The following is a 19,178-nucleotide window of genomic DNA, read 5'->3' as shown; positions in this document are numbered from 1 at the left end:
TAAAAGGAAAAGTGTGCTATTTTTATTGGTTATGAATGTTTAGATTACATAGGAGTATGTTTGTGTTCTAAATCAAGATAAAGTATAAAATATTAAACTTTCATAAAGCAAAATAAGATATTAATATGACTGAAGGTGATATTAAACAAACAAATGAACAGACTTATACACTAAAATTGCACCTAAATGTTAAATGTTAATGCAATTAAACTTTCCTATAAAATAAAAGTAAAACTCATAAATGTAATAGGAAATAATAAATAAAGCATTAAACAAAACGCATGTGAAAAAAATGTTAATAAAGCCTTTAAGAATTTATAAAGTAATAAAATATGAAAAGCAACCCCCCCATCGTTGTGTGTGTGTGTGTGTGTGTGTGTGTGTGTGTGTGTGTGTGTGTGTGTGTGTGTGTGTATACATATATATATATATATATATATATATATATATATATAGCATAATCACATTGACTCACCAGTTCTCGCCAGATCACTACAGTTAAAAAAGTTAAATAAACATGATCCCAGCCAGTACCAGATGGGTGACCGTTTGGGAATGCTAAATGCTGTATGTATGGCGCCGGGATGTAGAAATTCACAAGTTTGTATCTGGGGGCATGCTTAATCCACTAGGAGAGATGCACTCTCAGTCTTTGTTAAGATATGTATCTAGGAGAAGGAAAAACTCTGATGTAAAAACTTGAGGTTTACTGTGCTCTGTCTTGTGTCAGCCATTGCACCGCTGGAGATTAACAGTTTTATGAAAACGTGTGGTTGGTTCTACACAAAGCCTTCACCACTATAAACAAATCATCTGTGTGGATTTCCGAACAACTTAGTTGTTGTGGACCTCATATGTCGAAATTGATGGGAGAGTCATCATCATACATATATATGTATGTGTATACAATATATATATATATATATATATATATATATATGTGTGTGTGTGTGTGTGTGTGTTATATACATACTTATATATGTATGGTGATGATACTTCCATCGATTTCGACGTATTAGGTCCATCACAAGAACTAAGTTGTTCAGAAATCCACACAGATAAGTTGTTTATAGTGGTAAAGGCTTTGTGTAGAACTAACCACACATTTTATGTATTTTTCATTCATAATATTTTGTTGTCTTATATGTGTTTCATTAAATGGTGCATAAATACCAATCAACTCAGACATTCTATATGTTTCTTGAGAAATAAAAAACAGAGAGATTTTTTTTTTCTTGGATTAAAGAGGATAGAAGTTGGTAGAAAAGAATGGAAATTCTTAAAAATCATAGAATTCACAAAAACTTATTAAAAATATACTGGAACCATTCTGGAGAAAAAGTTGTAGAAATTTTAAGCCCATGAAAATATAACTATTTAAAGTGCCATATTTAACCCTTTAAAATTATAGTCATACCTACGAATGTTAGATTCAAAACTAAAGGCAAAAGAAATATTTAAAAAATATAGGGGATATTATTCATAAAATATTATCAGTAATAATTTGATGAATTTTTGTTTAGAGTCTTGTGTGCGATGTTTGCTTGCTCTTTTCTGCATCAAAAAAATTCTTGAACTTGCAAAACAAACTTGTGTATATTCTTGTACAGATAGACTTTTTCATTTGATAATTGTGCATCTCACCTCCTAAAAGTTTGTTTTATCATGTGCAAAAATGGAAAACGCAGAAGTAATTAGGCTGAAAACTGGCACACTCATGCATTAGCAATGGATGTAAAAAAAAAATAGTGCATAATGCTTATTATTAGGTCCGAGTTTAAAAACAAAGAAAACTAGAGACCATTTACTTTTGTAAATTTTAAAAATCTCATAGTCAAAAAGATTTAGGTTTGTTTTCTGTTGTTTTTTTTTCATTAACCATTTAATTGCTGGCAGGAATAGTGATTCATATGAAGTGATCTAACATAAGGTGTAACATGAAAAAATTATTGTAATTAGATTTATTCTGCATTTCTATATGGTGTAATGTATACAAGGATGAGGACTTGGTATTAGCTTCTACTCCTGCACTGAAATTAATATGCAAAGAAAAAACAACTGATTGCATTACAAAAATTAATGAATTTAAAAAAAACCCAAAAAACTAAACATTTTTGAAAGCATTTATCAATAATTGGCTTCAATTTTTATATGTAATTTTTCATTTATTATCAGTTTAAAGTCAGTTTTATATGCTGGTATGTGTTGGATGACTTTTAGAAATTGACTTCCAAACTAATCCATCTCTAGCCAAGTTTTTAATTTAATATCCCTCATTCCTTTAAATTCATCTTTATCACTTCCTCCCATGTTTTACTTGACATTCCCCTGCCAAATGACCTTGCTACCTCAACTGTTTTACATCGACTAACCCAAGGATCCTCATCCACTCTTTCAATATAAACATAGCATTAAAGTTTCCAGTTCTGCACAAATCTCCCCATATTGTCCAAATTGCATCTTCTTTTGAGATCAGATTTAATCCTGTATTTTAGATTCACTTTACACATCTATTTTATCATTTTCGTATTATTTCTCTCCATGCAACACATATCTTCAACACTCACTGACCAGCTTTCACTTTCATGTATCATTGAGTCTACACGTTTCATAGACAGTAGTAATGCTCTGCTAGTTACTAATGTCAGTAGTCGATGAACTTACTTAATCCTCTCCTAACTCTTGCAATTATGCTAATACAAGCTTATCCCTGAGCTCCAATGGTATCACCAAGGTAACATAAACCTGATATACTTCCACTTATACATTGAAGCTATCACTAAATCTGCTGTTAGTTCTAACAGGAATTTGATTATTTCTGCATATTGCTTGAACAATCTTTATCAACTACTCATTTATCCCTAATTTATGCAAAACCAGCCAGACAACATTTATTGGAATTTGATTAAAAGTTTTCTTAAAATTTACAAAAACAAAATACAGTAACGTTCCTTCATCCAAATATTCTTTTGTATTTTGCCCACGCATAAAAACATGTTGCCTTTCATCTATGCTTATCTGACTTCTTGCTCAACTATTCTCCAACTTTCAGAACCTGATTCATCAACTTGAAGCCTTTGTAATTATCCATATTTAATGATTCCTCTTTACTCTTGTAACTCTTCACAATTGTGCAAATTTCTCAGTCTTCAAATCGTCTTCTTTTATGATTTGATTTGTCAAGTCTGTGATCATCTCTTGCAACCTTATTCTTCTTCATCTTACTCACAGCTTTCTGTACCATTTGATATGGCTGGTTCCAACACCATTTCTAGATTTTCCCAGTTCCATGAAAGCTCAATATTCAACAATCTCTCATAATGGCATTTCCAACCATCTCTCTCATCTTGCTCATCTGTTATTACCACTCTTTTGTCATTTTGAATGCATTATCCTCACTCATTATTTAGGTTTATTGTTTGTGTTCCCTTCAACAAAAGGTTTGACGCTGAATGGCTGTCCATATGCTAACTCTGCAGTGATCATGATTATGGCGATTGACTTTACCTATTAGCCACTGTCTTGCTCAATAATTTCTTTCCAGGTCTTGTAAACGTGCCCAGTTTTCCTTTTGATGTTCAATGTAAAACTTCTGTATACACTGACATACACTTTGCTTCTTTCAACATGCCGAACAGAAGACGGTCTGCCCTTATTAGGACATCAAGTTTTGACTTAATGTTTTGGATTTGGTCCAGTTTTACGTTGCATATCTACCTAATCATTGTCTTGTTATTTCTGTGGAGTCAGGCTAACAATATCCATATTTGTTTTTATTCTGATGGATTTAATTTAATTTTGTACTTGAATTATTATTTTTTAGGTAGAATACTTAAAATTCGGTTTTAATTTATGCTTTTGTATCATTTTATTGCAATAAATAATATTTAATTAACAGAAAATAAAAAGAATAATTCAATGTAATCAACGAGAGAAATACACTCATGTAAAATTGTCTTATAATTTATATATATATATATATATATATATATATATATATATATATAATTATTTTTTTACTATAATCATTATTGAATACCTACAGACACTAGTGTTTCATCCTTTCGGGAATCTTCAGTGCAGGGTGTCACGATTAATACCAGTCGAACGATTTGAACCCCGCATCACGAGACATCTCTGTCTCGGTTTAGCGAAGACCTAATCCATTCGGCTACCATTAACCGCGTGAAATAACGTCGAATTTAAACATTTTAATTTTTTTTTTTTAAATGTTCATTTATGTCAGTCAGATAGTGATCTAATCGTTATACGATGATCTATGCATAAGAGCTAAGTTGACCGACTTTTAATTCAACTGAAAGTGCTCAACGATAACAAACGAATTTCTTAAAGGGGCTGTCATAATTATTTTTTTACTATAATAATTATTAAATGCCTACAGACACTAGTGTTTCATCCTTTCGGGAATCTTCAGTGCAGGGTATCACGATTAATACCAGTCAAACGATTCAAACCCCGCATCATATATATATAAATATAAGAAAGAATTTCACATAAGTGAAGTCAACTGAACTTTTGTCTGAATAACAAAGAATCCGATTGGTTAACTAGCAAACTTAATACCATGTCTAAACATTCAGTAACATCAATTCCATGTAGTAGCCCAATGAATCCTCATGAAGATGAAATGCGAAAAATTCTGTGTAGCTTAATTACCATATATTTTTTCATAACTTACTTTATGTATATATATGAGAAATGAGTGATTTTCAGTTGGAGTAATCAGCTGAGGAAAAGAAGTTGGGGGTCTCAATATTATGGGGAATTTGGATTGTGGAAGATCTTCATCTGATGTTTCAAAACATTGTGTATACCCAGGCTAGGTCAGAATTATTACTGATAGCAGATTTATGCATCTAAAAATGCAAGAATGTTTTTGAAATCTTGCGAGAATGAATATCATATGGCATGGTATGTGTTGGGTTATTCTCATTTCAAACCTTTGGGATGTTTTGTCTATATATATATATATATATATATATATATATATATATATATATATATATATATATATATATATATTTCTCTCTCTTTGTTTTATTTTACTTCAGTCGAAGTTCTCAGAAACCAAGGGGCCCGCTACCTGGGGCTAACACTTGAAATCTATATGAGATACATAGATATTCGAATGTTCCATTTAACTCCTTTATCTCTCAAACACTGAGTTAGTAAAGAAATTGAGAACAATTTTCCTCTCCCCAATTAACCATTTTCATACGTTGTAGTATATATTTAATTTTGGTCTCTTGGTCTTACTGGATTCCAGGACAAGAATTTATCTAGTCTGGTGGAGTATCCAGCTTCGTACTATTACTTGAGGTAATATCACTTGGGGAAGGTGCACCATTCCTCGTAAAATCTAATGTGGGTTATATATATATGTGTGTGTGTGTTAAAAGAGGGTTAAAGAAGTATTGAAGGCTTCTTTAAATGTAAACCTATCAAGATGTGTAAAGCTCAACAGGTACGAAGGAGTTTAAATATAATAATTTCATTATAGAAAAGACAAAGGCATATATTGGTGTTAGATATTGCCAGGGCAACTCCAAAAATGTACTAATCGATGATTATTATGATCATTATTGATATTTGTAACAATAGAATGTCAGAAAGAATGTTATCATAGTGAAATAAATATTTACAGATAAAATTATTTATGTTAAAATATTTTAATAGAAAAGAATGTTAGAACACAAACAATAATTTAAAAATAGGTTTGACCTCTAGAGTCTGATATAGCATTACGTATAGGTCACATAAAGTGGCATGGATTTTAGGAGGTAAAGCTTGAAAAAGACACATATCATTTTTTTAGTTAAGAGTCAGAAATAAGAGAGAGACCGAGTTGGTGGCCAGAGGGAGAAAGATCTGTGATCATGATGGTTCTTAGAAGAAGGGATCAGAAATGCTGATGGTCTAGGACCAGCGTCACAGCTTTCCAATGGAGCAAACATTGAGAATAAAGCTGCTGTCAACACCATCGGGACTTCAAGTTATGCAAGTCTTCATTTGCAGCTTTTCCGAGGGTCTGTCAAACAAGACCAAAGACAGACCAAGTATGTTTCTCTGATTGGCCCCAATGTTACAACCCCAGATACTGTTATTTGTCGCTTTCTCTTGTAAATGTTATATGTCTGTTGTTAAACTGTATCTGTTAATATATCAACACTGTTGTAAGTGTTATACACGCATCAATTCAACGAACTCTAGTTAGACGATCACCAGGCAGTAATAGATGATACATAATTTTAGACACACACAATATATATATATATATATATATATAGAGAGAGAGATATATATATATATATATATATATATATATACATATAAACACACACAAGAGACATGTATACATAAATATACACCCCCTACATGTTATACAACATTTGTATACATAGATTTATTTGTCGATATAATATTTCGAAGCCTAATGCTTCTCATCAGATGAGGGGATAGGGGGCTAGGTTGCAAACATTTCAATGCAACATCTAGCTAGTGGGAATAATAAGTTATCTGGTATATAAGGAAGTAATACATGAGGGTGTGTGGGGTATCTGGGAAGATTAAACTAATGTAGGTGAATTTAATCTAACTGGGGAGAGCAACCTAGCCCCCTAACAACTCTTTTGATGAGAAGCATTAGGCTTTGAAATACTTAGGTATAAAGAGCATATAACACCTCCTCCAATTATAGCTTTTCCTTATTACAAATAAATCTATGAGTAAATATATATTGCTTTGTCTTGTCTATAATACTATATATATATATATATATATATATATATATATATATATATATATATATATATAATATAAAGCTGAATTTCTGTGTGCGCATGTGTCTGATCATGAATAGGCTCCTATATGGTTGACTATTTTAAAAAACTGATTACATATAATGAGAGAAGATGTATCGAGACACAGGAATGGGTATGTTTGATCTGGCAGAACGGTGGTTCATTAAAATTGTGAGGTCTACGTTCGCGCTTGGTCAACAAAGTATGGAAATAAAAAATTTAAAAATTTAAAAAAAACGTTTATAAGTGTTTTTGATATTGATGTACATAATAATACTTTGATAAGTATGTTTTAACTTAGAGATGATATAATAAAATTGTGGGGTCTGCGTTCATGCCTGGCCTCCATAGAATGGAAATAGGCACAAACTTTAATAAAGACTTTTTATATCTATCTGCGTAAGTATACTTTGATCATTATGTTTCAGTTTGAAGAAATATGGTATAATAAAATTATGGGGTGTTCGTTCGCACCTGACCGCCATAGAATGGAAATATGTCACAAAGTTTAACAAGGTTTTTTAATATAGATCCACAGAATATTGTGATAAGTGTTTCGGTGTGAACAGGTATGGTATAATAAATTATGGGGTTTATCTATTTTATTTTTACTTTCATCATATTTTGCTTTTGTTTTGATATCCCCAAATTCGAAGCTATCTCTTTACAGCCCTTCCTTTTCATAACCTATCATACTTTCATAAATTAGAGTATTTTCTGTAGGCTGTTTTTGAATATATATTTGTAGACATACAGTACTGTTTCATTGTATCACAACTTATCAGTGCTGCTAGACTAGCACCTCTCCCAAACCAAGGATTGAACCTAGAACCATCACGTTGACAGTCAGCAGCTCTACCCATCAACTCACGGGAGTGGTGCCTGCAAATAACCTCACCAAATGTTTATTTTAAACAAACATTCGTCCACCATTTTTATAGTGCTCAAACCGCTTTACAAACAAACAGCAAGCCTCACATTTTTCAGCCAATTAAGTAGCAGGTGAGATTATTTACGACAGTGCTCTACCCAAAGAGCACTGTCATAAATAATCTCACCTGCTACTCTCCAATGGTTTACTTCTACTTACGTAGCTGTTATTGCTCAAAGGCAGCATGCACACCGCATATTTATCTAACATAAGTGCAGTAAAAACAGACAAAAGTATATAGAAGCTAGAAGTAATTGTAAGAAAGAAATAGCAACAGTTGAGAGAGAATATACTGAAACCACCAGAAAACGCATTAAAGTGCAGAAATTAGGAACTCATGATTTCTAGAAATCTACAACAGTGTAGTAAATAATGACCAATCAACAATTCCCACACTATGCAACAATCGTTAGGTTGTTTGCATGGCAACCAAGAAGGCTAACATGCTTGCCAGTCAGTTTGCCTTAAACTCTACATTGGATCCAGCAAACCACTCCCTCCCTGATTTTTCTTTGCGGATAGACACCACACTAGATGATCTGAAAATCACCCCTTCTCAAATGCATGATATCATAAAAAAAACCTAGACACCTCAAAAGCATGTGAATTCAATCTCATCTCAACTGTACTATTAAAAAGATTCTTCGCTGAGGTTGCTCCAGTCCTCTCCAAACTTTTCAACAAATGCTTTAACGAATATTGCTTTCCTGACTCCTGAAAAACTGCTTTGTTGGTACCAGTTTACAAGAATTTGGGCGAAAGAACTGACCCATTAAATTATCACCCCATTAGCTTCCTCCCTCTTTTCACCAAAATATTTGAGTCCATTATTAATCAAGCTCTAGTTCACTACCTTACAGTTGCTAAACTTCTGTCCAACCAACAATATGGATTTAGGCAAACCCGTTCCACTGCAGATATCCTAACTGTAACCTTTGAACATATATAACATGCACTGGGCAAAGCAGGGGAAGGTAGAACAGTAGCCTTAGATATATCTAAGGCTTTTGATGGTATGGCACAATGGTCTTCTCAGGAAAATTAGATTATATGGTATTACTGAACAAATAACATAATTAAATCTTTCTTAAATAAGAGAATTCAGGTTGTCCTCAATGGTTGTACGTGAAAACAATATGATATAAATGCAGGTGTACTGGACATTTATTATTCCTGATATTCATAAATGACCTCCCTGATAAAATTGTGTCTGAGATGGGTATATTTGCTGATGACACCATGCTCTATAACAGGCATAAAAGGAAAATGAATGAACACATATCCAAGGTAATGACAGAAACCCTAGAGGAAGACCTCCAGTCCGTAGTAGAATTGGGGGCAAAAATGGATGGTAACATTCAATGTTGCCAAGACTAAGCTTGTTTCCTTTAATAACACTGTGCAACAAATTTGAATTGAAAAAAAAGTACAAGACATATAAGACCTATTTCGGTGTAAGAAAAGTATGCTGATTCCAAATCTGACATTTATTTCTCTGGATTAGGTACCATTTTCATGTACTTTATTATTAATTATTTTGAAAAAAAAACACCGAATTCACCAGTTTAAACAACATTTGTCCTCTTAACTCTCTTGTGTAGAGTGTCATCATCCTTTTTTTAAATTCCAGCAGTAGTCTGCCAACATACCAGTGTTCCATTTTCCTTTAAAACGTTTTTCTATTAATGAAATATCTTGATGGAACCTTTCGCCATGTTCATCACTCACATGGCCAAGATTCTCAGCAAAAAAATCCAAATGAGAGTGGAGCACATGAACTTTTAGAGACATGTTACATCCCATATCATGAAAATGATGCAATAGATCATTCACAACTTGCACATAGTCTTCTGAACGATGTTTTCCCAGGAAGTTATCACAAACTTTCTTGAATGACTCAAAGGCACATTTTTCTTTTCTCATGAGATGTGTGTTAAAAGTTTCACCAAGAACAATTTTTCGAATTTGGGGACCTATGAAGATACCTTCTTTTATTTTAGTTCGACTTAATGAAGGAAACTTTTCTGCAAGATATGCAAATGCCAAGGAATGCTTGTCTAGTGCTTTCACAGCAAGTAAATTTTCAGAAAAGAATGTATAAAATGCCCCTTTATGTTTAAAACATTAAAATACACAATAATCCGGTCTTTATTGTAGTTTTTAGTTAAAAAATACTTCATTAAATGGATATCTATTTTTAACCCTCAGATTTTTTCCCGTGCCCTACAAATAAGGTTCTGCGGCAGGTTTTAGCTTCTTTTCCTTGATTTTTTTAGCCTACATTAAAAAATGCCTTTCTTGACGAATACCATGGCTTTTCGAAAGGTGGTCAACACCAAACCATGTGCTACAGCATTATGTTTTTACTTTTGAAAAAATTAGCCCTTGGTCTAGAAAATATTATGCTAACCAGGATAGCTCTGTCATCTAGCTCTCTTAAATCTGGAAAAATAGCTCATTTCGGCTGACTTTAGCAAATACATGATTCAAATAAATGATTTAACAAATAATGTACATAATATGTGTACATTAAACTGTGTTTTTCTCTTAAGATTTATAATTTAATACACATAATATGTGACTGCAAAGTCGTCAGTAACACATTTTTGACGTTTTTACTGAAATTTACGACTGTGGCAATTTTGCACAAATTATACCTAATTCAACAAAAAGAAAGCCAGAAATAAAATTTCCACGTTACTAGGTATACAAAAATTGCTGCAGATATCCTGTACTTTTTTTAGTGTTGCACAGTGTAATTGCAAGAAACCTTCTCAACCACCAGTAGTTATGGCTAATGATACATTACCTGAAAGTACTTCATTCAAACTTCTTGGCTTAGCATTTACAAGGGAACATAAGTTGGAACAGACACATTGAGGGTATTGCCGTGTTAGCTGAGAGGAAGGTGGGTTCTCTCTACCGTACTAGAAAGTTACTTATGCCTGCAAGTATCCTGTACCTCTACAAGGCCACCATTTGCCCATGTATAGAGTATTGTGTCATATTTGGGCTGGTGTATCTGCTACTAGTCTCTCTCTGGACAAGGTTCAAAAGAGAGTCGCCAAACTAATAGGTTTCGAACTGTCAGCTAGGCTTCAACCTATGTCCCATCGACTAAATGTTGCATCCCTTTGCTTGTTTTACAAGTATTTTAATGGTAGATGCTTCAACGAACTACAAAACCTGTACCTCCTTAACATAAATACTCCCGACAAACCTGAAAAGCAGCAAGATCCCACCCCTATGCAGTAGAGATCCCCAAATGCCAGAAAGCCGTCTACTCTAATAGTTTCTTCCCCAGAACTGTTAGACTTTGGAATTCACTTCTAGGTTCTTGCTTCCTTGACTATACTGACATGCAGAAGTTCAAGTGTAATGTAAACAGACATCTTACTGATCAACTCTTTACATGGTGTCCCTGCACTTATGTTCCAGATAGTAGCCCTCTACATCAAAGCGACACTGTGCCTTATTTGGGGTGAAAATGCAATAAAAAAATTTTAAAAACAAAAAAAAAACGTCTCTATGCAAACACAAAGTGTACACCGGCAACTTTTAGAAAAAATGGACCATATTTAGGAGATGTTTAATCAACCAAAATACAAATAAAATAAAGAGGGAAAGAAAACAGGAAAATTATATATATTATATATAATTGAATAGATAAGGTGATTAAAAGAGAATCGCAAGGTGTATTTTTTAAAACTAAAAGCGCATTACATCAGACCACTTTCTTAAGGATGTTATGTCTGAAAATATTTGTAGAAATTATAGACAACAAAAGAGGAATAGGGGAAAAAAAGAATTAATTCATTAATGAAACCACCCAACCTAACCCAATGTGTCTACCTAAATAATTCTAATTTTAACTAGAGGTTTCTCTGCTTGCACAAAGTAGGGGAGTTAAAACTGATAGAAAGCGCCTTGAGGATACCCAGGTGCATCCTCTGTACAGAACCAAAAAACACTCCAGAGAAAATGCAGAACTACAATCCCTTTTATCCACTAGGAGTTGACCAATACCCAATTCCACAATCATGGAATAATATAATTCTATAATTTCTACAAACATTTTCAGACATAACATCCTTGAAAAAGTGGTCCGACGAAAAGCGTTTTGGGTTTTAATAATTACACCTTGTGATTCTCTTTTATTTTATTCAATAATATATATGTCTCCTATATAATATTTTGACTGCAGAAATTCAACTTTGGACCAAAATATCGCAGGTTTGTAATAACAGATGCCACATACTAATTCATTAGGTCTAGGCTATTAGCTACTATCTCATGTAATTTTCGAAAACAATTTTAGACACATTAAGTCGTTATAATAAAATGCTACATTGCATCCTAGAAGCAATACCATCACAATCGCGACATCTATAGAGGAAGGAGTCCCTATTTTTCTCTATACATATTTAGTCCTTCAACTGCTACCAGTTGACACCAAAACGTATTCTACATTTTCCTACAATACTTACATTGCACTATCATAACTGGTTATTAACTACATACACATAACATAATCTTTCCATTACCCGAATCAAAAATAATAAATTATCTCTTCTCAAAATTCACCCCAGCTAATTCTATTATTCCAGAATTCACTTCTTTATACATAAACAAACGCTCCAGAAATTTTCCAATATGGCAGCGCTCTCTACATGAGGCAATTTGTTTTGTCTTTTGACTTACAAAGAAATTATAAAAACTTCTTACTTTTATATAAAACACACTATTAGACCCAAAGGCTGAAATACAACCAGAAAAAATTTGATTTTTATTATTTTTTTCATCATTTTTATTGGACAAAATTTATGACATTCGAAGCCACTGTACTGCTTTTAAAAGTTGGCCTATATATATATATATATATATATATATATATATATATATATATATATATGCATTTTGTTTTCTTCGCAGATTGGCGCTTTTAAGGCCAAATTTGGCTTTTTATGCTCTTAATTAAAACATGGATCCATGAAAGAACATAAAAAAGGCCAAATTTGGCCTTAAAAAGGCCAATCTGTCAAACCTTAGAAAGGCCAAATTTTAAAACCAAAATGGCGACCTTGAATGTCGTACATTTGATCTCATAAAAATGATGAAAAAATAATAAAAATGAAGTTTTTTTCTGGTTTTATTTCAGCCTTTGGGTCTAATAGTGTGTTTTATATAAAAGAAAGAAGTTTTTATAATTTCTTTGTCAGTCAAAAAACAAAACAAATTGCCTCATGTAGAGAGCGCCGCCATATTGGATTTTATCACAGCCTTTGATCGATTAATGTGTTTTATATAAAAATAAATAGTTTTTATAATTTTTGTGTCTGCCAAATAATTTATGCTGCTAAACTACACATTTACCCTAAATTACATTTCCTATGGAAACACTTATTTGTTATGTATTTGTTTTTTATGTACTTCTCTTTCCTGGACTTATTATCAGCACTGCTCAGACATTACCTTTGTTTTGTTTTTTTAGGTAATTTTTTTTTTCCTTATCTCCACCTCCACAATTTTCTTAAAAATGACGACTTTTATAAATTTTCGACTACGCTGAGTAAGACAATACTTTTAACTTTGGCAGGGACAAGTAGCTTTTGAGATATAAAGACATGCATTACACTCTGGACTTCAGTGGCTGCCAAATTTGTACATATGTGTAATAAACAAATCTACTTCTCTCCGACTGACACTGTCATCCTCTCAATTTTTTGGGGGGGAGGGGGGGCAAGTAGTTATGTTGATAACGAATATCAAAGTTAAATTTGGTGCAAAAACTTTGACAACCCTCCTCATCCCACTCATAAAATGAAGTGTCTATTCCAAAAGCCATTCTTACCATGGCGAGGTTGAGGGTGTCTATTCCAAAAGCCGTTCTTAACATGAGGAGGTTGGGGTATCTATTTCAAAAGCTGTTCTTAACATTAGGACATTGGGTGTTGGCCACCAATAACAACCATAGTTTAATTTTTTACAAGAGATGGGGGAGGCATGCTTCCATCGGGCAACGCCGCTTAACAGGTCCTGCTAGTATATTACTTAACAGGTCCTGTTAGTATATTAATTTTCCCGTTTTTTTATTCTCTCTTTCCCTTTTTTTTATTTGTATTTTAGTCGATTAAACATTGACTATATATGATCCATTTTTTCTTTATTATATTAAAATTTTGCCAACTAATAAATATATATATGCATTTTATTTTCCTTTGAGGGATTGATAGTTGCTATTTTTTCTGATAAGTTAAGGGCAAAATACATTCACTGATTGATATAATAATTAAATGAATAATTTTGTTTTACAAAACAGTTACTGTTAAGAATTGTAAATGTCAACGTAATTAAAGGAATAAATTGTAAAATGGTCAGCATCATGAAATTTGGAATACAGACTTTTGTCATTTGTTTCTTATGTGCTCTGTAATTACATTGAGTTTCATAAATTAAGGATTAGTATATAAAAAAAGTTAAATATAATTGAAAAAATCATATTTCCACAGAAATATATATATATACATATGTGTATGTGTGTGTGTTCTAAACGATGACCTTATCTATTATTTATAATTAATGGTTCCCAAATATATATATATATATATATATATATATATGTGTATGTGTGTGTGTTATCAAAGAGTAAATCTTTAACAAAACAAAATGTATACAGATAAGAAAAACTCAACACTATTAAGAGGAGCAAAAAAAATCAAATTAAAGATGAGGAATAAAAATTATATATAACTTTATTAAATCATCAGGAAAAGTTAAGGGGAAATTAAGAAAAAAAACCTCTTTAGGCCGTGATATTTCGAAGCTAAATGCTTCTCATCTGAAGAGAAGGGCCAGAATTATACAAAATGCAAACTTGACTGGAACTTGTATTATTTTATTTTAATTTTATTTTATATCGTTATTCTATTTTTAAACTCATTTTGAACACTTTTGGAACATTTTTCGTATACCATTTTTCTTCACTTTCAGAACTTTTTTATATTTATTTTTATATATTTATAAGGTAAAATTAAAAGCCAAGAACAATGCGAGATTTTTTTTTTTTATATAGAGTAAAATTAAATGCAAACAAAAGAAATAAAGTTCTTTTTTTTGTTGTTTGTTTTTTCTTTTTCACACAAATTTTAACTCTAAACAACAGTAATTTTTTTTTCTGTTGTATTCAATGGTGATATATTTATATATGTACTTTCGTATTCCCTGTTTACTATTTCTATCTCCTTCCCTCTTTCGCCACTTTCTTTTATTTTTTTTTTCCTTTTTTCTTTTATTATTGGCTGTTTTTTTAATGATCCTCATTATTTCATAGTGGCCTATATTTTTTTTTTTTTAAATATTACCTACATATATAGAATGTTTCCAATTTACCCTTATATGTTGTAGTACCTACTTTTAATTAGTGTTTACCATATTATCCTATTCCTTTATTCTCATATCCTATCTAAATGTCTTTAAGTCTGTTTTTTTCTATATCTGCATTTTGCATGATTCTGGCCCTTCCCCTCTTCTGATGAGAAGCATTTAGCTTCGAAATGCCGTGGCCTAAAAAGTTTTTTTTTATTAATTTCCCCTTAACTTTTCCTTATTGTTCTAATAATATAATAAAGCTATATATAGCTTCTATTCCTCATCTTTTATTTAATATTATATAATATATATATATATACACACACGTGTGTGTGTGTGTGTGTGTGTTGCAGTTCAATGAGGAGGTCAAGAGCAAAATAAAGATAAAAACATTTTTCCATGATGTAAGAAAGCCAGATTATTGTGATTTTTATTGTAGTATATGAGTAATAATGATGATGATAGTGGTGGTGATGATGATGATGGTAGTAGTAGCAGTAGTAGTAGTAACCGTGGTATGATAATAAAGGTAAGTATTTCCATATTTGTCCAACCCAAGAACAATATGGGCTGATACTTACCTTACAGAACTCCATAGTCTGTCTAGGTTGTATTTCCGGCTACAAAGTTTCAATTAGGAGAGAGTAAAAGATTTTAGTTATCACATGCAGAGTTTAGTTTTAATCGTAACATCTCCACGGAAATATCACGCACTACTGACCTTAAAAAAAAAGTAAACGAAAGAATCTAGCGCTGTTTATACAACCGCAGTACTGAAATTAATAGCTTGGATGCTTTCTTACAAGAACCCCACCATGAAAATAACATCATATTTTTTCAATCATTATTTTTTTTTAAATTTAATTCTAATTAAAAATGTCCCTTTCTACCATAATAGCAGATACTGCTATGCTGTTTGTATATTAAAACTACAGCAGCAGGAAATGCTTACCATAGTTTAAACTTTGAAAATAAGGTTTACAAAGAAGCTCACTACCACTAGTCTTTCATTCTTAGACAGGGTTCAAAAGAAAGTCTCTAATCTAATAGATCCTATACTGTCAACCAAGCTCCAACCCCTGTCCCATCACTGCAATGTCATAGCCCTGTGTTTGTTTTACAAATACTTTAATCGAATATGTTCTGACAAAACTGTAACAGTTGTGTTCCCTCGATATAAATATCCGTGACTAACCTGACAAACAACAAAATCCTACCCCTTTTCTGTAGAGATGGCAGAAAGCCTTCTACTCTAATAGTATTTTCCATTGAACTGCTAGAGTTTGGAATTCCCTGTTTCTTGCTTCCTTAGTATATTAACCTACTGAAATTTAAATGTAATGCGAACAGATATTTCAATGTTTAACTTCCTTCTCAGAATGTGTCTACAGGTCTCTAGTAGTAACACCTTACATCAAGTGGCAATATGTCTTGTTTAGAGAGAATAAGAATCCAAAAATAATAAATAAATAAATTTTATAAATGTCAAAATAGTGAGAATTTTGGGTTGCCATCATTTCAACATGGAGAAGCGCATATTCTTATGTAATAAGTTACAATTAAAATTATTTCATGAAGTTTGTGATTGAAGAGTAAATACAGGAAAATATAAGGTCCTTATTTAGAATTCAACTTAATTAAAAAAAAATAAGAACAGAGAAAAAGCTATATGTATCATCATGGAACAAAGATACCATATTCCAAAAATTATGTAAATTGATCGAGCAATTTTTTTATACAGAAAAATTTTGTTAGTGAGTTTAAGAGTAAATTATATACATGATAAAGCTAATTTTGATCTCTGCAGGTCAAACTGGGTTGTCTCTCTCTCTCTCTCTCTCTTATGAAAAACGGCAGGTCAAAAATAGAGCATCACTTTATAATAAAATTTTATTTTCTTAGTTAAAAAAGAAAAATTACTTGATTTTATATGATTTTTGGAATATGATATCTTCCTTCCATAAAAGGTACATACATCATAAAGATTTTTCTGTATTTTTGTTTTTTTAATTAAGTTGAATTCAAAACAAAAACCAAATATAGTTAGACTGAGAGAAAAGAACAATAATAATATAAGACAACAAAGATGATTATGTGTTATCTGTTGTATATATTTATTCCTTCTTCATTCTACGTTCATCAAATTATTTCAAAAACAATATCCCTTCAATGGAGAAAGAGAAATATTTACTTGTTTTTCAATCAAGAAAGAAGATGGGAGGTACTAATAATCAGGTTCGTCGTAACCTTAAATTTTGTAATGGTTGGATGGCATATCAACCAAATTCAATACATAGCCAAATCACATGACAGCAATGTTTGATTGTTTCTTTCCCAATGTCTTTTTTTGTATTATGCTCAATTTCCGTGACCTAACAAGAACCAGTGTGTCAAAGTGATTATGTTGTACATTGTGTCACTTACTCTTAATTGGAATGTATGTACATCGGTTTATCCAACATGACCATAAACGGTTGCAATATAAAGTTGACTCCAGTCTGAGCACTTTCAGCTTCAATATGAAGCAGTCAAAATTGTCATTAAGGTACAGATTACAAATCCATCAAAGTGTGGCCATGACATTTCTCTGCTTCCATCAGAAGGGTGTAGCAAATGAGAGCTGATCATTCACTCATACCTAACATGGAATTATGGACATAGTTGTTATAAAAACAGCAAATTCAAAAGAAATTTCTGACTAGAATCAAACTTTATCAGCTAAAATCAACTACTATTTTTTTTTGTTTCTAAAGTAAAAAAGAAGAAACAGTATTTTTCACTTACGATAAACTTAAATAAATCACTTGATCAAAAATGATAATGAAACTGTAAAGGACTTCTTTTTCATATGTTATATTTTCTTGTGTATAATATAACTTTATTATGAAATACTGTGTTTTTTAATTTCAATTTCAAAACGAATTTTCAGAACTTGCATCTAACCTTGTGGAAAGGAGATCAATAAACTATGAAAACCTTAATCAATCATCATTTTGTGTTTATGTTTCTGAATTTTTGAGGTGAGGATTAATAATTTGGATTATTTTGATTATTCAGACTACTATTTTCATTATTAGTATTATTCACACATTTTGGGCGAGGATCTCAGGCCTTATTCAGATATACCTTGTTAAACTCAAGAATCTTTCTGTCAAACTTGGGAATCTGCATAGAATTTCAAATGTCAGCCATAACTGGGTAGACATCCTTAGTAACTATTTAGGATTTCTACCCAGTCATGACAGAACAAGAGCACGCATTTGAAATTTTATGCAGATTCCAGAGTTCGACAAGATACACCTAAAGAAGGGAGGAGGTTACAATTGACTGAAATGTTGTTTGAATAACGCTCAAGATGAGAACATTAGTTCGAATAATCCAAATAATGATTTTCTGCTCAATATAACTTTTTTTTTACGTTTCTTAATATTAATAAAATATGAAAAAGAAAATTATATAAAAAAATAAAAAAGAGAAAACTTTATAAAAACTGTAAGAGTGAACAAAAAATTATTTTTTATTTTTATCTTGTGTGTAAAACCATCAAAATTTACTAAACATTTTCTTAAATAAAAGTTCAGAAAGTTTCTAATTTTTTATACAACACTCTCTCTTCTTTTTTGTCATTATTTTTGTTTAAATTTCTTTCTTAAATTATACACAATGTAATACCTATTGCAGATTGATTATGAATGTCTTGACCTTGATAAGTGGTGATGCCTATGTAAAAAAATTTGTTTAAGCAGCACAAAACACTCACTATTTTGATATTCAAGTCGTTTGTCAACATTATTTTTGATGCCTTATATACATCTAAACATTAAGTAGAGTAAATGTTTTATGCTATCAGTTTCATACACACATAAACAACATAGAAATACAAGAGTCATTCCAAAAGTAAAGCCTCCTATTTTTTTTTTAACTCAAAATGTTATAAAGACAGGAGTGGTACCATTAAAGCAAACAACTTTTTGTGCTCCAAAATCTATTTTTGTCATCATCACCATTCTTAATGCATTTTTGCATAGGAGTTCAATGACTCATCTCTGCTTTTGATG

At 31.6% G+C, this 19,178-nt stretch overlaps 1 protein-coding gene across 5 annotated transcripts in view; it reads right to left on the bottom strand.

Moving 5' to 3' along the window:
- LOC145292191 (uncharacterized) overlaps positions 1 to 19,178 on the bottom strand; it is a 117,484-nt gene that overhangs the window by 63,104 nt on the left and 35,202 nt on the right. For 4 of the 5 annotated variants that reach the window (XM_080138492.1, XM_080138490.1, XM_080138495.1 and 1 more), the window contains exon 5: positions 15,702 to 15,740. The exons of the other annotated variant lie outside the window; for it this stretch is intronic. In XM_080138492.1, the coding sequence (XP_079994618.1) occupies positions 15,702 to 15,740 (39 nt within the window). The remainder of the gene's footprint in view (positions 1 to 15,701; positions 15,741 to 19,178) is intronic. 5 annotated transcript variants of the gene reach the window in all.

This window comes from Euprymna scolopes, chromosome 13 (assembly GCF_053919585.1).
Source record: "Euprymna scolopes isolate OS-2025 chromosome 13, ASM5391958v1, whole genome shotgun sequence".
Lineage (NCBI taxonomy): Eukaryota > Metazoa > Mollusca > Cephalopoda > Sepiida > Sepiolidae > Euprymna > Euprymna scolopes.
Note: the sequence above shows the minus strand (reverse complement) of the source record. Positions and strands in the feature narration are given on the sequence as shown.